This window comes from Fistularia commersonii, chromosome 30 (assembly GCF_037954325.1).
Source record: "Fistularia commersonii isolate RoL2024-O1a breed Wild chromosome 30, RoL_Fcom_v1.0, whole genome shotgun sequence".
Classification (NCBI taxonomy): Eukaryota; Metazoa; Chordata; class Actinopteri; order Syngnathiformes; family Fistulariidae; genus Fistularia; species Fistularia commersonii.
This window is the reverse complement of record NC_141313.1, coordinates 3,393,971-3,412,919: the sequence shown is the minus strand read 5'-3', so window position 1 is coordinate 3,412,919 and position 18,949 is coordinate 3,393,971. Positions and strand designations below refer to the sequence as shown.

Genomic DNA, 18,949 nt, shown 5'->3' with positions numbered 1-18,949 from the left:
CGACCCCCAAGTCGGCTAAAACGTTTTGAAGACTTGTGTGACAACTGCTGGTTGCGCGAGTTCCAGGGAGTGACAGCATCAGCTGTTCGAAAAGGGCGAGTAAAGGAATTGGGATTATCTGTGTGGAGAATTCCACAAGCGGTTCTTTGTATACTGCATTTTGTGTGTTTATGTGTGTGTGTGTGTGTGTGTCAGCTGATTTCTGACAGTCATGTAGCTGTTTACAGTTTGAAGCGTGTGTATCTCCGAAAGACGCCGCAGTCGCTTGAATGACAACCCGCGGTTTTTCGGCTCTCGGGCGCGCTCAGTTGACGACCCCGTCTGTGTCAGAGACAGCTGCGCCGCTCGGGAGGGTCAGCTGCCGCATCCATGTCCACACACACACACACACACACACACACACACACACCACGCGTGTGTGTGAGAGAGGTTCCCTCGACGAACGGTGAGTTGACTCTTCCTCGTCTCCTTAAAGTCGCTAAAGTTTGATAAGATCTTTAAACCCCAGTTGTGATTCCGCGTTGCGGTGATGAAAATGTGCACGTGTTTAAAAGACCTTTATTTGTTTTGGTTGGAACCAAGAGACCGGCTCAGTCTAGAAAAGGAAGTCGGCGAGATCAGACGCGTAAAAGCACGAGGAGGACGAGTTTTGTTTTCTAAGGGGCGCAAAAGTAAAAATCAAACAAACCGGGATGCCATGCAGCAACTGAAAGGCCTCAAATAGCAAATAATCCCAATTTGTGGGAAAACACTTTGGAAAATGTGAGGAAAAACCTTGTATCGCCCTGAGAAACAAGATTTTTTTTTGGGTGTTACATTGACTTTGACCTTTAATCAAAGGAATTTTCATTATTTTCAATTTTCATGACTGGATTACGCCTAAGAATGGTTGTGACACCCAGTCCAAAGAGAAACCGTGTCCTTGGCACATTTGGCTGTATTTTTCCACCTGTGCTGTCACTTCAGAAGTCCAGAAGCGACACGGGACTGTCAGCCAAACCCTGGTATTTTGCAGAAACTGCCTTTCAGACCTCTCCCTCCAGTCAGGACGGGTCGTCTTAATAATTCAACTTGTTTGTCGCTTTCGCTGTTTGTCGCTGCGATACTCACTGTTTTTTGCACGAAACTGCACGACTCCTATTCTCTACATTCAAATGACATATATTTACACATTTCAGGTTTGATTGTTAAATCTCTGTCATTCTTTCACTTCAGCACCAGTAGATTATATTTGCGTGCTATTTCTGCGTCATACTGTATAGCTAATATTTACATTTTCACGTTTAATGTGCACTTTATTCTTATTACTATTTTGTTCATTCCATGTCAGCGTGATGGAGTGAGAACGTCTGCTCGATCCGTCTGTATGTCTTGTACAAGTGGAGAAAATGACAATATCAATGTGTTTGATTGATAGGCGCTGTTTGTTCTGCTAGTCATGTCCATGTGACAGCTGTGCATCCTGGAGAGATCCCTCCCTAGGCAAATTTAACCCGATGCCTGTTTGAAAATGAACTATCTGCCAACATCCTGGTGGCATGTCCACCTTGTGTGTCTCTTTCTGCGCCGCTGTATCGTCCCCCACCAACCTCATCTTTCTACAATCTGTCCCCTTTGTGACGTTGATTAGCATGTCGTATTTTCACGCACCGAGATCTTTTTACTGTACGTATGGCCCTGAATGCCGTCCGGGACCCGTAATGCTTGCTGACCTGTGACAGAGCCGTACGGCACTTATGAAGCATCTCATTGTTTTTCCCTGCACTTCATGTCGGGCAAACTGGGCCACGTTCACCGTGTTTCCATTTATTATTCACGGTGACCTCCGTGTGTGTGTGTTTGTCTCCCGCTGGCGAGGATGCCGCTCATTCATTGTGTACTCAGCGCGTCCATTTTGCCGTTGTAGGTTTCATCTTTTTTTTTTTTGTGTGTGTAACCGACCCACCCTGGTTTCGTCCGATTCCAGGTCTGATCGATGGCTACACGGGCGAGCGGGCCACGCTGGAGGAACAGCTGCGTCAGAAGGAAGAGCTTCAGCTGAACCTGGAGCAGGAGCTGCAGGTGAGACCAACGGAATAGACGCGTCCGTGGAGGTTCTCGGTGTCTTCTCGCCTTGGCAACTGGACTTGAATTTCTTCACTCGAAGACGTTTCACCCCTCATCTGAGAGGCTTCCTCAGTTGCCAAGACGAGAAAATTTCGACAAGAATTCCCTCCCAACAGCTGGCAGCAGCCTGGTTATAGTAAGAATCTTTAAACGCCTCCCGGCGTGTCGTAACAAATTTCAAAAGACCGACGGGATGAGTCTTTACAAAAATGTGAAGGACAGCTAGTACGTGCCATCTCTAGTCTGTAGCTGACTCACCCTGGAAGACCAGCCAATCAGAGCGTTTAACTCGACCAGCTATTCAACGCGCTGGTTTGACTAGAACCGACGCGCAGGGCGAAGAGCTAAGGCTCGGGGGGGGGGGGTTGACAGGAGTTGTCGGGTTTGGCTCAGCGGTTTTCGCCTGATGGAACATGCAGTTGAGTAAAACATTGCTACTAGAACAGTGGTTACTTGTCGGAGGAACTGAATCCCACCGGTTTCAGATACACATTAACAAAAACCCTTCTTTATTGGAAAAATGAACTATGATTTTTTCAAATTCAAGACATTGGTACATGTTTTACTGGTGTGCAAAATGAACCGGTGCCAGACTAGAATTGTTCAACTTGGCATTTCAAATCATCCCATCATGCTCCCTTACACATATGACTCCATATTGTACATATTCGTCCGACCATTTTCTTTTTTACGCGACGTAATTAGCACAAAGCGATTAAAATATCAAGAAAGAAATCACACGACATGCCATCACGACAGTCAAAAGTTGACTACTGAGCGCGCCAAAATCTCTGCAGCACAGACTGCCCAAACTATGTTGCATGACCACCTGCGGCCAGTGTTAGCCAAGCCGAGCGGGTCATCGCCAGTTACGAGTCAGATGTGTGTCTTGACGTTTGTCGAACCCAGGTTACAAACCACTGTACGTGAAGCATTAAAAAGCACTGAGGCGTAGTGGCTCACCCGGTCTCTAGTGAGTCAGATATGAGGTCAATATCCACCAATCATAAACCCTGAAACATTTAAAAAGAGATTATTAATTGACTTTGCATTTGCAGCTTTCACTTTCAGAAAAATGCTATTTCGAAATATTTCCCAGGTTACGAGCAACCGCCTGCACGACCTGGAGCAGGAGAGGCATCAGATGCAGGAGGAGAGGGAGCTGTTGTCACGACAACAGGACGCCATGAGAGAAAACGCCGGATCCCGTGAGCTTCGTACGTATTCTGCCGCTGTCGGCTGACATTTTCCGTCAAGATAAAACCGGTTGAATGACGAGCTTATTACTGTGGAAAGTGTTACCGTGTTCTGACGTTGAACAAAACACAGTGTTTCACATAACAGCAGAAAAGCCGCTCGAAATCTTAACCAGTGCAATTTCACCTTGTAAATTTAGAATTTTGTTTCAAATCAAATTGTCAGCGGTCAAAATGAGGCTGTTGGGATGTAATTATTCTTAAAAAAAAAAAAAAAAAAAAAAAAACAATCCTCCTCAGAACAATTTTGAATTTTATTGCAGGAGAAATTGATATTGGTGGGGTTTTTTGTTTGTTTTTTTTTTGCTTTTTTTTTAATGAAAAGTGGTCCAGGAGACACCCTTAAGTGTCATTAAACTGTTTTACACGGGGATAGTGTGCCCGGGTGTGAAATATTAACCCGGAGATAGAACTTTTTTATGACGGCTTCACCTCCTCGTATAGATACATGGACACTCAACTGTATTCGGCAACTCAGGCATTTTAAAACCTTGCAGGAACGCTGCACGTCTTGGTGGAAGTTTTGAAAACACAGACAGGAAAGGAAACCAAGGTTCCTCAAGTATATGTTAGCTTTTTCTTTTGTTTGAGAACCGTAGGTTGATCTGAGATAAGTGTTGTCGCCTTCGTTTAAACCACTGATGCCTGTATTTGAACGACGGGCCACTTATTTACAGGTGTTTTTCCCCCAAGAAGCCGTCCAGTGGAGGCGCGTAGGTGAAACGGTTGCACTAGAATCCCTTTATTATCAGAACGTTTTCCCCACAAATGCTTTTTACGAGTTTATTGTGAGAAAATGTGTAGTTTAAGACATCTAGCGGAGGGGAGGAGGGGGTGGGGGGGGGTATTTTCACCTCACCTCTTCTTTTCACAGAGTTTGCTTCCGCATCCTTTCGATGACACCGCCTTTAACCTTCTCCTAACAGAGTAAAAAGCTCCGCCATCCCGTCTCCGCCCTCCTCTTGACTTTTAATTCCAAGAGTTTTCCTGTTCGTGACGAAAACAACCAAGAGCATGTTAAATTCCTGTGCTTTTCTTATCCTCCCGTAGGCCTAGTTGAAGCTGCAATGGTTGCAGCACCTGAAGCAGGTGTGTCCACTCTGAGCATGGCTCATCTATGTTGTCTAGCCGAGTGACAGTACGTCTCTCTCCAACCCTTAACACGGCAACTCACCGGCACAGCTTCTGGTCTCTGCTTGCTCTGGGCTCACCAACCCACTCGGCTCGGTCACTAACCTACGCTTCAGCTTTTATTTTGATTATTTTTTTTTTTTTCCCATTCCTTTGGATTGATTTTGTCCTGTCCCTTGGCGTCTTTCACTCCGTTTCGCCTCCCGCCCCTCACCCTTTTTCTAGCATGATGAAATGAATGTCAGACGTTTATGTGTCCTCTTTTCCTAATCGTCAATCATCCACGCTCTCAGCCGAGGCGTCCCACGCATCGATTGCTCCCTCGTGCTGTATTTCCGGCGTTTATTCGATAGATCGAGATGATTGGTCATTCAGGAATCACACCCCTCGCCCTCACCCTGCCTGGAAATGCTAATCCGACATGGACGTCGCAGCGTCCGGACTGTTCCTGTCTTGGGTCTGCCATCCGCACTCTCACACCTCGTCACTGTCGCACTAATCCTGCGGGGTCCGATCCTGGGTGAACCGGTCGGGGCGGGTCAGACACCTGGTGGCGGCACGATGAACGATTAAGGAGGCGTCGCGCACGGGGGGGGGAAAGGAGATCGGCGGTTGGGCTCGAAGTTGGGAAGCTAAAAGAGATCACTGAAGAGTCTGACATTTGCGATCGGTCCGGTTTTAGCCTTCATCCAGTTTTTTACCAAAAAAAAAATGCGTATCCCATCAATGGGAAGTTCAGCAAAGAACCAAATTGCGTCATTCGAATCCAACATCATCACGCGGTCGACAAAGTTCAGACTCTTCGGTCGCTCTTTGTCAACATCCGGTTCCTCACCACAATCAAACTGAATCACCAGATAACTAATAAGAACGCCCGAGCTCGGATTTCCAGGAAGTAACCCAAGATCTTCCCCGCTGCCTCCGGCCCGTTGCTTTAGACCTGCTGGAGGAGACGGAGAAGCTCATGAAAGAGAAGGTCGAGGTCCAGCGGCAGGCGGAGAAGGAGAACGCCGACCTGCTGAAGCAGGTGAAGCTGCTGGAGGCCGAGCTGGAGGAGCACGTCGGCAGGGCGATCGAGCTGGAGCACGCCCAGACCATGGAGACCGGCGACCTGCGCCAGCAGATCCAAGCGCTGGAGAAGCAGCTGGAGAAGAACAGGAAGTTCCTGGATGTAAGAGACGCACCGTGTGCACGTGATGTCTGTTTGACAGACGTGTGTATTTATAGTCTTTTTTTTTTTTTTTTTTTTTTCCCGTTCCTATTAATAGGAGGGAGGATATCAAGGTGTGTGTCGTACAACTGGCAAAGGATGATTTTAAAAATACTATTTCAAAACTCAATTTCACGTGAAACGATTCCCGCAAATAGTAACGTTTTTGGTTTTTTTTTCCGCTTAGCGGCGTGGCGGGTTCGGGAACGGCTGCAAGCGCAGCTTCACAAACAAACAGCCGTTTCAGTCTTCTGAAACATCTTTTGTTATTTTCTTATTAAGAAATATGATTTCATCATCATGTCAAGGTCTTCCTGAAAAGGAAGAAATCTAATAATTCTCTTAGCAATGGTCAGAGCCTTGTTACCTAAGACTTAATCAAAATCGACTCAACAATTTTTTTTTTTTTTGCAATTTTTGCAATTCTTTACCGAAAGAATACATCAACATAATAAATAAAGCACAGACCTGTGGAATATTATGACAACGTGAAAGAAAATAAATGGCATTTTAATAAACCTTTAGGGCATTTAATCTCACAATTACTTTCTAAATGAAAATTGCGTTTCGTCCTCTGAAGAATCCATCTCTTACTCTGTCGTCCAGGAGCAAGCCGTGGACCGAGAGCACGAGAGGGATTTCTTCCAGCAGGAGATCCACAAGCTGGAACAGCAGCTGAAAAATCCCCAGAAGGTCCAGGCCGGCTCGGAGCAGCGAAGCCAAGAGGTAACCAGAGGCGCGGCTGTAAACGGAGATGGCTGTTTCTCAGGGGGGGGAAGCGTTGATTTGGCCGCAAAGCCGAGCTCGGAGTAACGCCTGACAAAGGAGGCTGATGGGATTTCTCCCATTTCGGTGAAAATGAAACCGAAGTTGCTCTTTTGATTGTCAGAGGGGCGATAAAGCCAAGAATCGGGTCATCCCACTGCAACGTTACACTAAAACTAATCTCGGTGTGACGTTGTAATCAAACTTGCGGGTAATTATTGTATTTAAAAAGAAAAAGTTTCAAGGAAAAATGCGCTGCATTTGAGAAGATGATCAATCCAGCTACCGACAGAAAGGTGTCACAGCAGGAACATCCCGGGCAAGTTTGGGCAAATTAGTGGAGTAAAGTTTCCTCTCAAAATCGTTGCCTCCATGAGCATCGCGAAGCCAAGCCGACGTCCCGGTGTTTTCGCGGCATCACGGCACAAATTTCCATCGAGTGACTCCCGTCACTTTTCTCTTCTAATATCTTCTCTAAGTGCTTTCTCTCCCCTCCCCCTCGGTGACCTCTCCGGCCCCCCCACCTCGGTCCTCTATGCTGCTGCTTTTCCCCTCCCTGGCTATTGCAGGTGGATGGAGTGACCTTGAAGGTATTGCTTCTGGCTACACGTAGAATTGCCCCTCTCCCGACCCCTTGCAGAGCTCCTCGTGCTTTCCAGTGATACCTCCCCCCCTCCAGCCATGAGTGACTCTTCTGCCTTTCTACCTTCCGCTTCCCAATTAGTTGTTCTTCATCAGATAGCGAGACTCTTGTGATCCCGCCCTCCCACTCCCACCCCCCCCCGTGACCTCTGTGGACGGAGACAGAAGAAGGAGTCGGGGGCTGGCAAGTTCACCATCGACAAATGACGCTTAAATCAAATCAAAATAAAGCGCCGGTTAGGGATTTACGCGCTTTCTACACGCTTCACTGAGAACCGTTAGTCACGCAGGTAGCTGTGATCAACACGCAATTCATCACTTGGGTTTTTTTTTTTTTTTGTTGAATAAAAGTCGGAATTTAAAAAAACCCGACCTGGAAAATATTGAGGGAATTCCATCGGGGAGCGACGGGTGATGGAACGGACGTGGCGTTCGCAAAGAGAGCGTCCTCCGTCTTTTAATATTTGATGACGGCCGTCCAGGACAGAGATGCACCTGTGCTGCATCTCCTCTCTCTGTTGATCAGAAGCAAACGTTTATTTTGTTTTGAAACGGAAGCATTCGAAACAGAATTTCAGTCGGCGCCTCCCACCCGCTGGCCAACCCCTCCTCCGCTCCCCCGTCTCACAGGTGGATCATTTACCTGCCAGCCGCCCCCCTTCTCTGGTCAGTGTGCTTTGTTTCCCTGAATGAAGCTTCTCTCTCTCTCTCTCTCTCTCTCTCCCTCCCATCTTCCGTCCCCTGCATCTCCTCTCCGACTCCCCTCCTCCTTTCTCAGGTGGATCAGCTGACCTCACAGCTAGCTGGACGTGCACCAGCTACGCTGTGGCAAGTACTTTTCACACAGTGTGTTTTAATAATCCCTCCTCCTTTTTCTCTCTCTCTCTCTCTCCGCCGCTGCCAGGTGGAGCAACTGACTTCCCAGCTGAAGGAGAAGGCGGATTGGTGCAGTGAGCTGCTGCTCAGCGCCGAGCAGCTGCGCCGCGAGCTGGGGGAGCGCGACGAGGAGATTGACAAGCTGGAGAGCCGCATCCGCGAGCTGGAGCAGGCCCTGCTGGCCAGCGCCGAGTCCCTGGAGAAGGTTAGATGGAGGGGGAGGTGCTGGACATCACAGATACGATGAGGAGGAGGGAGGGGGTTTTAAATCACAGCGGTAGAGGCCTGAAAGAGGGGGTGTGTGCAAGCGTGGAGACATCTAGGGGAGGAAGAACAATGTGCGGGCGGGTCTCCTTCACTGGTGGCGGCAGCGATGACTTGGCTAGCGGCTGTGGTGGTGGCCATACCCACCTCCCCCTCCTCCGGTGCTGGCGGGGACAATGACGCCAGCGCGGGGACACGTTTTCCCCGCCGTCTCCCGCCGCTCAGCTTCGGAGCGGCCGCGCTGCATGCCGATGTGACAGATCTTAATCAAAAGAGAAACATCCCGCTCTCCTGTGTGCTTCTAAAAGGTCGAACAAAAGAAGCAGCATGCTTCCGTCGCCGACGCCAAGCACTCCACGCTGGAGACTCAGCTGCAGACGGAACGAGAAGCTCTGGAGAGGAAGGAGAAGGAGGTAGAGAGTCGGGACGCTTTCGCCGCTCACGAAGAACCGCTCGAGCGTCGGTGTGAATTAAAGGGCTTCATTTGGTTTTGACAGAAATATCTTTTTAACTATTTCAACCGTCAGATCTGCAACCTGGAAGAGCAGCTGGAGCAGTTCCGGGAGGAGCTGGAGAACAAGAGCGAGGAGGTGCAGCAGCTTCACATGCAGCTGGAGATCCAGAGGAAGGAGATCAGCAGTCAGCAAGAGTACCTGGAGACTCGGGAGAGCTTGCTCCAGGTAAGACGGCCGCCGCCGGGAGCCGCCAGTCGGCCCCGCTTAGAACCGCGGCCGCTCCGGCTCGGATGTTTCAAACCTCAGTTTAATTTCTGCTGCTATTTTTGATTTGGGCGCCCGCGACTTTGAACGCATTCGACGACCCCAGCTAATTTTAAAATCCATCTTTGAAGGTTCAACCCAACTAAGGAAAACCGCTCTCCCCCTCCCCGCAGTGGATTTCATCTTGTTCTTCAGTCCGAAAATTGTAACTTCATAGATTTTTGGTCCATATTAAGTTTTCTTCAGGGTTCTTCGCCTCAGAACCTGCTGCCGACGTATTTCATGTCCTTAGTCAGTTCTCACAAATCCGCCCGAGGGCGACCCCTGACCTTGGCGTGCTTATTAATAGCCACCGCATTATAATCTCTGACTCTTGAAGGTGATGGAGGAGAAGGACAGGGAAATAGCACTTCTTAATGAAAAGCTCACTAAGGTCCAACACATGGAAACAGCCTCTGATAACAAGGTAACACGATATGCGTATACCAAATAGGAACAGTCTATTTCCTATACGCATAGCTCCTTGGTTGTGTATTGGTGTGTGTGTGTGTGTGTGTGTGCTCGGATCTCTGGTTCATTTTCAGTTGGTTTGCTCCATCGTGTGATTTATTTTAATCTTGTTTTTTGTTTGTTTGGTTCCTCTTGGTAAGTAGGCCCACACAGCACCATCTTTTTTTCATTCCCCCCCCCCCCTTGTGAGGTGATCATGCCGCTCATTGGACGTCGCTCTGTAAACCTCTGAGTTTCCGCATCAAATATCTGAATCGCAGTCCAATTGGTCTCACAGAACTCAGAGGTTCACTCCGGCCTTGGATCGTGGGGGGGGGGGGGGGTCTCGGCTTTGGAGTCAGGAAGCGTCGATTCGAACGGTAACGTGTCGCCCTCGTCCTCCAGGAAATCGATGAAAGGGAGGAGCTGATAAAGGACCTGGAGTCCCAGGTGGAGTGCCTGCGGGGTGAGCAGGAACGTCTGAAGAGGAACAACGAGGAGGAGTCGGACCAGCTGAACGCGGTCATCGAGAAACTCCAGCAGGAACTGGTCAGTATCGGGCAGAAGGAGGCGGCGGAGGAAGACGAGGACGCCAAGGCCGAGCGGGAGAGCGAGGACCTCGGGCCCGGTCGGGAGGAATGGATGGACACGGTCGCCGCCGAGCTGGACGCGTACGGCGCAGAGGCCTTCTCAGGAGGGGAGAAACCAGAGGGGGACCTGGAGGAGGCTCTCCGGCAGAAGACGGCCGGCCTGGTGGTGATGCAGGCCCAGGTTCAAGCCTTGGAGCAGAGTGCGGCTTCCAGGGTGGAGGAGCTGGACCTCCGGATCCAGGAGCTGGAGGCCTTGCTGCGGGAGAAGGACGGCGAGATAAGCCGCTGTCGCCTCCTGGTGGAGCAAACGCAGAGCAACGCTGATCAATTGCGGCGGAGGGTGTCCGGCTTGGAGGACAACCTAAGGGAGAAGGTGGCGGCGGCGCTGGTCAGCAAGGCCACTCTGGAGGCCTTCCAGCAGCAGTCGCAGACGTCCGGGGGAGGCCCCGACCCGCAGAATCAAGGAGACTCGGGTTCACCTCGAGACGGCCAGACGGCTCAAGTCGGCCAAACCAAAGGGAACGGCCACGTGACTGAGAGGCTTCTCGAGCTGGAGGCGGATCTCAGCGGCATCCAGGAGGACCAGGAGCTGCAGAGCAGGCTGCTGCTCCACGGCTCCCAGGAGGAGGTGCTGGACTATGAGAGGAGGCTGGTGGCGCTCATGGATCTGCTGGGCGAGATGAAGGCTAAGATCCAGCAGAGGATATCGCCGGATCGGGAGGTACGAGTTCGGACGTTGAATGCCGTTCGCCCAGGATTACCAAACCGGTGACATCAATCAGACCATAGCTGTTAATTTTCATGGTTTTATTTTCTGCGGAAAAAACGCGGTTGACTTGAGTATTTCCAGGAAGTATTCTCGGCCCTAAAACTTTCATATATTTTAAAGCCCATACAACCACAAATTGATTATTTGACCAATATTTTAATGAGGTTAATCCCCAGACTGAGACTAGTGCAGTCCTTTTCAATTATTTTCTGTCACGTCCCCCGAGGAAGAAGAAAACATTTTGTGCGCCCCCCCCCCCCCCCCCCACTCTCCGCTGCACCTACAAATAGTATAATTTGTCTATAAAATTTTTATGTAAACCCCTGCATATATTGCACCCTTCGTAACATTGTAGAAAAGAAAAAATAAAGGAATAAAGATCAACCTGCACAAAGGATAACTTAATTAACATTCTTAATAAAGGCATCAATTTGCCTGAATGAAATAAACAAAATTTAATCCTTATTTAAACTATAAACATTTTTTGACCAACTGAACCATTTAAAAAATTCAATTAAATCAAATCAATAAATAATGATAATAATAAATTCAGATTGATCAACAACATTAACTACATTAACTCAGGACACTTTTTTTTTTCTTTAGACACAGTAAACACAGCGACCTTTCCACGTCCGTCTCCGTAGTTACAGTGAAGCCAAGCGCTACACGCACTTCGTCATATTTCCTCATCTTAGCTTTCGGGTGACTTTTGTTTGTCTCATTATCGACTCTTTAACTTATCTCTATTCTTATCATCCCTGTAAAATATTTTTCTATGGTATTTCTTGAGGATTTGTTCACTGCACTTCATATCTCGTGCTTTGTGCTGCGTGTACACGCATGCTCAGTGCAAAAAAAAAACAAACAAACTTTGAGAACTTTGTTTACAGGCCTCTAAAGGCGTGGACCAGCAGACCACGTCCCAACTCCTCCAGGAGCTCCAGGAGGTCCGGGAGGAGGCCTCGGCCACCAAAGAGCAGCTAGACCACTATGTGGTGAGATGCGGCGGGCTCCAGGAGGACCTGAAGGTGACCACATTCCTTCTCCGTTTGCTCGGAGTGTTTGTAAAAACTAACGGCACGATTTTTGTTTTTTTTCGCAGGAAAAAATGGAGACGATCGAGAGACTCCAGGACCAACTCCACAGCGTAGGAGATCTTCCTTTATTTCACCGTGTTCTCCAAACGGTCTCCCCTCGGATTTGAGCTCCTCACCCGGCCAATCTCTTCTCCCCTAGATATCTTCTGCCGGAGACGAGAAGAAGCTCTCCGAGCTTCGGCTGGAGCTCCTGGAGGCTCAGAACGAAGCGGCCGCCACCAAAGAGCAGCTGAGCAGCAGCAAGGAGAGTCTGGAGAAGCTGCAAGAGCTGCTGCAGGTAGAGATGCGGTAAAACACTGAGAGGTTTTTGCATAATTTGTATCTTAGCTCACGTTATTATTATATTCAAGGAGCGGGAAATGACCATCGCACAGCTCAAAGCAGAACTTTTCCAGGTGGGTGTGAAATGCTTATGTATCGCAGCAAAATGTTCTGGAGAGCTTGAGGTTCCCACACAGTGCCTGGTGCGATTCACCGCCCTCTCCCTCCAGGTGAAAGCCGAATCCGACACGGAGCTGGCGAGAGAGCTGCAGGAAGCCCAACGCCACGCCGATTCCACCAAAGAAGAGCTCCGCAGTTTCCGGCGGCGCAGTGAGGAGCTTCAAGAGGACATCCAGGCCCGCGAAGCAACAATTTGCGAACTCAGAGAGGAACTCCGGGAGGTCACAGAGAACGTAGACACCGCCAAAGAAGAACTCAGGAGCTACGTGCAGAACAACGAGAAGCTGCGTGAAGAAGTGCAAGCCCGTGACCTGGCCCTCTCCAAGCTGAAAGAGGAGCTCCAGGATGTACGATCGGCCTCCTCGTCTCCGTCGCCGTCTCCTCAACCTCTGTCCTCGTCTTCGTCCTCCGCCAACGCCCAGCCCAAAAGGAAAGGAGGCAAGCAGCCGGGTAGTAAAGGCAGCAACGACAAAGACAAACAATCTCTCTCCAGGAGAAACTCCTCTGCCTCCGGCCAATCCTCCGCTAGATCGCACGCCGCCCGGATCGGCGGCGGCTCCGAGCCGCAACGCCCGACCGTGACCGACTCTTCCATCCAGACCGACCCCGTCCAGGCGCCAGGCCGCCGGTCGCCGCCCGGCGCCACCAAAGAGGAGGTGGAGGAGGTGATCGGGGAGTTCCAGGAGAAGATCGCACAGATGCAGGAGCTGCACGCCGCCGAAATCCTGGACATGGAGGCCAGGCACATATCGGAGAGCGACGCCCTGCGCAGGGAAACCCAGGCCCTCATGGACGAGTGCAAGACGCTCAAGGCTGTGATCGACAAGCTGCGGTCGGCAGAGGTGAGCGACGGAAGGATCTGGAGATCAGTTCAGAGATCAGTTCAGCGTCCGTCAGCATACGTGACGACCCCGCTGATGTGACGCTGCAGGATTTTAAGTCCGCTTTTCTCCGTTCCAGGGCCCCCATCCAAGACCTGATCGATCCCAGTTCAAAGATGGTTACACAAGCGGTACGTTATTCATTCCTCTACGTTTCTACAGGTTTTTTTTCCCAAGCCGTCTTATTGCTCGAACTATAGAAGTTTTATTACCCCGTTTGCAGACAGCAGCTCGGACTACAGTCAGCGGACGGGATACGACCTCCCGAGCCTACAGCAGGAGTTCAGAACCACCCCGGAGGGCGCCAGGCGAGAGGCCGACGACCCCTTACCGGATCGAATCAAGGTAAAGCTGGCGCTGGGTGACGAATCCTGGATTTCGGTCTTGGCAGGGATGGTTTCCCGAGATAAGAGCCGTGGCTCGGTGGGTTTTTAACTTTGGGATACGAGCCGACACCCGAGTTACGATCAAGCGGGATGAGCGTTTTACGCAAACGTGGCTGCCGCTGGCTGTGTATTGGCATTTGAAGACAATCGGACGCACCGTCCACTTCTAGCGAGCCCACTGAAAATCATGGCGTGCGCGTTGAGGACTCGTGCATGAAGAGACGGAGAAGTTGTTGTCTGTGAGATACCGTTACCGAGAGCATCATCTGTGAGAAGGCAGGAGACATTTACGGAGATTTGGTGTGGCAGACGGTGGACGCAGTGACAGATTAGGTGGTTTGGTCATTTGACCATCCATTGCTAAATGAATTTCAGCCATAAAGTGTTGCAAAGTGTGCAAGTGACATTTAGCAGCAAAGTGTAGCATTACCCAAATTTCCTGACTATTGAGCGCACCTGAAAACAAGCCGCCCTGGCTAAAAATGACGAAATAGAAATATGTTTTCATCATATCAGCTGTACTGGTCTATGAGCTGCAGGTGTCCACGGTGTAACATGAGATATTTACACTTTTAACTGAATACATACCATATGGAAATGCTTTTTTGCAAACAGCGCCTGTAACACAGCTGATGAAAAAGGTTAATGATAAAGGTAAATAATAAATAACTCAAGGAAAAGTCCATCCGTCCATCCATTTTCTATCCCTGCTCTGTCTTCTTCCAGCTGATCGCTATCTACGTCTTGCATTGAACAGCCACATATTTTCACGGTCATTTCAGGCTAAATTTTATGGCGGAATGAAGCTCACTAGCCCCCCAAAAATCCATAAATTACCGGCATTATTGTTTAAGCCTCGGTGTTCGAAGCTGTGAAAAAAGTAGCGGCTTATAGTTCAGAAATTACTGTAAGTGTGTCGTCGTCCGCCGCCGCCAGCCTGCTCATCCCATCCACACGGTGAAAAACTGAATACACCAGTTTATTTGTTTTCAGTCGCTTTTATTCTATATTATTATTTTCTAATACATTATTTGTCATTTATACTGTTATTCTTATTAGACACACGTCACAAAAACAGTCCTCTGGAACAGATTAATAGCGTTTCAATTCATGTTAATGGGGAAATTTCATTCGATAGACGAGCAGATTGAGTTACGAGCTCGATCGCGGGACGATTTCATCTCCCACGTCCTGGTGTCGCTGTGCTTTCCTGTAACGTCTCTCCGATGCGGTTTCAGACGCTGCTCCGCGAGGTGCACCAGGAGGGCATGCAGGTTCTCTCCCTGTCCGAACTCCCCTTCCCCGAGGGCGAGACCGGCGGCCAGCCGGGCGTCCAGGGCTGGGCCAAGGAGAGGGACACCCTGCTGGGGACGGTGGAGTCCCTCAAAAGCCTCATCGCCCAGATGCAGACGCACCGTGGAGCGCAGGTGGGGAAGAAGAGTGTTTTATGGAAGATCCCTTTCAGTGGCTGACTCACTCCTGTGTGTGTGTGTTCATGACGGTGTAGACCCCAGGCGTGGACGACTGGCGAGCGCAGCTCCTGGAGGCGGTGCGGCAGGTGTTCGTGAGGGAGCGCAGCGTGCTGAAGAGCGCCCTCTACAGTCAGCTGGACCTGCTGGACACGAGCGACGCCGTCATCCATCTCAATCAGCTGGAGCGCAGGCTGGCTGAACAGGTGAGCGGAAAAGCATGAAGTCTTTATTTAAAGTTTTTTAGACTGAATACACCCATGCGAAAACCGATTCGACCCCGAGCGTGCAAATGAGTGCAGCCAATGAAGTAATACAGGGTACGTTTCTGCAGTATTCTGACAAAAGTTGGTTAAATATGTGATAAACTGGTCCGGGTGACTCATTTTTGTCGGTACTGTTTAATAATAATGCTCATTTTCAATGGATTTCTGTGTTTGTTTGTTTTTTTGATCCTCAAACACTGATTTGTTTTCTTCCATCCCCCCCCAAAAAATGCCTGATAAATGATGTCTTAACCCCCTGCCCTCACAGGATGCCCAGCACAGCGAGGCCATGGGTTCGCTCCGCGCCGCCGACCGTTCCAGCCTCCTGTCGGAGATCCACCAGCTGCGCGCTCAGCTGGAGCAGCTTCACGAAGGTGCGGAGAACCGATTCGTGTCAAGTGTCTGCCATCCGGCTGGTGATTGTTTTTCGGGGAGCAGCTTGAGACGCGGTGACTGAAGTTGAATCTGGCTCCTCAGGTGCCCGGCCCGCCGCGACATCCGCGGCCGAACGCAGCGCGAAGGAACGGCGGGAGGCGGGCGAAGCCGACGCGGCCGGGGAAACCGGCGCGATGCTCCTGGAGGAGCTGAAGGCCGAGCTGTCCCAAACTAAACTGGAGCTGGAGGCCACGTTGAAGGCCCAGCACAAACACCTGAAGGAGCTGGACGCTCTCAGGTACGTGTCCCACCAGGAGGAACCGCGGCGAGATGCTCGGAGCGAACGCTGAGGCGTGACGGTTTCAACGTCCGCCGCAGGGCCGAGGTGTCGCAGAAGGCCGCGGAGACGGACGCGCTGAGCGACCAGCTGCTGGAGGAGAGGAAGAGGAGCCGCGACCTGCAGTGGGCGGCGGAGAAGGAGAGGTGTCGGACCGGGAGGAACGAGGAGAGCAAGCGGGAAGAGATGGAGGTACCAACCACACTTTGGAGCATTTGTATATATGAGCAGAGCACACTTATATACTGAATAATAATAATGATACTCTGACATTGTACATATAAGGTGCCTTAGTTGCCAGCCAAGAACCCCATAAAGACATATACATATATGCAAAATACACACTGAAATGAAATGAAAATAAAAGTAACAAAGTGGTAAAAAATTTGAATGTATGTGTTTCGCTTTTTTTATCACATGAATTGTTCTGGTAATTTCTTTCCGTTTCCTATGAATTATTCAGTCATACAAAACAACTAAGAAATAGATAATATGTAAAATAAAATGTAATTTCTTCCTTTTTTTAATTTTTTGTAATTATTATTATTATCATACATTTATTTAAGATGCCTTTCTCAACTCAACTCAAGGGCACAGTACTGACATACACAAAATACTGATAAAAAATAAACAACGAAAATAATATTAATAATAGCATATGTAAATATATATGTAAAAAATAAATATGTGCCATAGCAGTTGGTATCAGTTAGCTTCTGTTTTCCTTTTACAATCCACATTCGTGTTTTCCCTGCTGTTTGAGCGCGAATGCTGTGTCCTGTCTGGGTGCAGGACCTGGAGCTGACCCTGGAGGAGCAGAGGGGCCGCGTGGCGGAGCTGACGGCGACGGTGGAGCAGGAGCGGCGGGCCTCGTCCCAGCTGTGCCAGCAGGCCGAGCACGAGCACCTGCGCCTCCACCGCCACCTCCAGGAGCTCCAGGTCCAGCTGGAGACGGAGCGGGCCAAAGCCCGGGAGGTGGAGGCCGCCCTGGAGCGGGAGAGGGAGCTGCGAGCGGGGGCGGCGGCGGCGGCGGACGGCGCCCGGCGGCGAGCGCCAGGGGATACGGACGGACTCACGGAAGAAGGGAACCTTCTGGAAAGACTTCAAAGAGATCTGGACGACAAACACGCACAGGTTCGTCCGCCTTACTTCACTGAATTTTGTGATCACCAGGAAAACATCTGCCTGGTTTGGAATTCAAAGCCCCTTTTGGTGAAAATCTGAAAAAGCTTTGCACGAAAGAAGTGTTTGAACAAATACTGGAACCTTGATTTAAGAGTGCAGCAGCTGACAAGACGAGTCGTCGCTCGGATGTTTGTTTTGTTTTTTTTGGGGGGGCTTTGTGATACAAGCCGAGATCCGAGTTGGGAGCGAGCGTGAAGTGACGTTTAAAAATAGTCAGCGACACGGAGAGGTTATCGGTGAGATGCGGCGACCGAGAGCATCCTCTGTGATTTACGGGGATTTGTCGACGTCGGGAACGTCATCGGACGAGGCATCGGAAGAGTCACTCAAAGCCAGCCGCGGACGGTTCGGTCATTTTAAAAAAAAAAAGCGCTGACATTCACTCCGTCACTAAATTCAGTTCGGCTGTAAATTGTAGCAAAGTGTGCGCGTTACATCGAGCAATATATTGTAGCATTAAGTGTGTAGCCATTAATGCTGGCCGGCAATAAACTATTTTCACACTCAAAACTGAAAGTAAGAAGGAAATCTGAGACTGTGCTGGGGCTAAAAACTCTAAAATCTTGTCTTTACATGTGAGATGATAGTTTTTTCCAAGTCTTTAGATATTTGGGTGGCATGAGTCGAGTTAAGCGATAGAGCAAGAAATGGAAACCTCCTCCTCCTCTCTCCATCTTCATCCGATCTTCACTTCATAAAACCAGTTAATTTCTTTACAGTCTCTTTGTTTATATATTGTTATTTGTGATTTATAAAGTTCACTTAACACACAACAAAATCAAACAGCTGGAAGGGATGAATAGCGTTACAATTCAGTTTTATTGGGAAATGTAACTGAGAAAATTAAGTGACAACCGGGCGCCTTCAGAGCCAAAATGGCGTCCCATGTTGAATATCTCGTTGGCCAGGTGGTGCAGCTCCTGGGCCGGGTGGAAGCCCACAAGCTGGAGGAGGTGCAGAAGGAAGAGGAGCTGGCTCTGTGCAGCCAGAGGTCCAGGCGGGACCAGGAGGCGCTGCTGGAGGCCCGGGCCCAGCTGGAGAACGCCCGAGCCCAGGTGTCGGAAGCGGAAGGGCGTCTGGAGAGAGAGCTGGAGAGGAGGAGGAGCCTGGAGGAGGAGAAGCAGAGGCTGGAGGAGGCGCTGGCTCAGCTGGAGTCACCCGGAGGAGGAACGAGACCTCCGCGGACGGACGCTCGCGCCGTGGGTGTCGCCTTAGCTTGTGTTTTTCCTTTCACCTTTCACCCCCTCTGACGGCCGCCGCTGTCGGTCCCGGCAGGAGGACGACGACGGGCGCCGCGAGTCCCCCGACCGCACCGAAGGCGGGTCGCTCCAGCAGAGGGAGGGCCGGCCGGCCGACGCGCACCGCGGCCCCTGGCGCACGCTGGACAAGATCCTCAGCGAACTGCACCTGGTTTCCTCCAAGATCCGCAGCGTGGCCAGCAGGACCGCCGGCGGGTGACTGACGCCGTACTTCTGTCTCAGCCCAGCCGTCGCGTTCCATTCCGCGCTCGTCCCGTCTTTTCTGAACTCTCCCGTGGGCCCCGCCTCCGCAGGGCGCCCGCAGAGGTCACCGGGGAGGAGCTGTCCGAGATCCAGTCCAGCCTGGAGGAGGTGGTCACGATGCTGCAGCAGTCGCCGGGGCTTCCCTCCGTCCTCCAGGTCGGTTTGATCCCATTTGACCTTTCGTCTCAAG

The 18,949-nt window shown here is 50.3% G+C and overlaps 1 protein-coding gene across 5 annotated transcripts in view; it reads left to right on the top strand.

Moving 5' to 3' along the window:
• akap9 (A kinase (PRKA) anchor protein 9) overlaps positions 1 to 18,949 on the top strand; it is a 54,180-nt gene that overhangs the window by 31,577 nt on the left and 3,654 nt on the right. For 3 of the 5 annotated variants that reach the window (XR_015109187.1, XM_086178466.1, XM_086178463.1), the window contains 26 exons: positions 1,967 to 2,061; positions 3,206 to 3,323; positions 4,413 to 4,451; positions 5,432 to 5,664; positions 6,310 to 6,429; positions 8,015 to 8,191; positions 8,559 to 8,663; positions 8,778 to 8,930; positions 9,349 to 9,435; positions 9,864 to 10,769; positions 11,711 to 11,848; positions 11,923 to 11,967; positions 12,057 to 12,194; positions 12,268 to 12,312; positions 12,409 to 13,200; positions 13,319 to 13,370; positions 13,463 to 13,584; positions 14,864 to 15,052; positions 15,133 to 15,300; positions 15,629 to 15,734; positions 15,838 to 16,033; positions 16,114 to 16,264; positions 16,865 to 17,206; positions 18,166 to 18,456; positions 18,533 to 18,711; positions 18,810 to 18,915. Coding sequence is in view for 4 of the 5 variants with exons in the window: in XM_086178466.1 (XP_086034592.1) it covers positions 1,967 to 2,061; positions 3,206 to 3,323; positions 4,413 to 4,451; positions 5,432 to 5,664; positions 6,310 to 6,429; positions 8,015 to 8,191; positions 8,559 to 8,663; positions 8,778 to 8,930; positions 9,349 to 9,435; positions 9,864 to 10,769; positions 11,711 to 11,848; positions 11,923 to 11,967; positions 12,057 to 12,194; positions 12,268 to 12,312; positions 12,409 to 13,200; positions 13,319 to 13,370; positions 13,463 to 13,584; positions 14,864 to 15,052; positions 15,133 to 15,300; positions 15,629 to 15,734; positions 15,838 to 16,033; positions 16,114 to 16,264; positions 16,865 to 17,206; positions 18,166 to 18,456; positions 18,533 to 18,711; positions 18,810 to 18,915 (5,093 nt within the window). In the remaining variant the exon portion in view is untranslated. The remainder of the gene's footprint in view (positions 1 to 1,966; positions 2,062 to 3,205; positions 3,324 to 4,412; positions 4,452 to 5,431; positions 5,665 to 6,309; positions 6,430 to 8,014; positions 8,192 to 8,558; positions 8,664 to 8,777; positions 8,931 to 9,348; positions 9,436 to 9,863; positions 10,770 to 11,710; positions 11,849 to 11,922; positions 11,968 to 12,056; positions 12,195 to 12,267; positions 12,313 to 12,408; positions 13,201 to 13,318; positions 13,371 to 13,462; positions 13,585 to 14,863; positions 15,053 to 15,132; positions 15,301 to 15,628; positions 15,735 to 15,837; positions 16,034 to 16,113; positions 16,265 to 16,864; positions 17,207 to 18,165; positions 18,457 to 18,532; positions 18,712 to 18,809; positions 18,916 to 18,949) is intronic. The other 2 variants (XM_086178465.1, XM_086178467.1) reach the window with 2 other exon arrangements.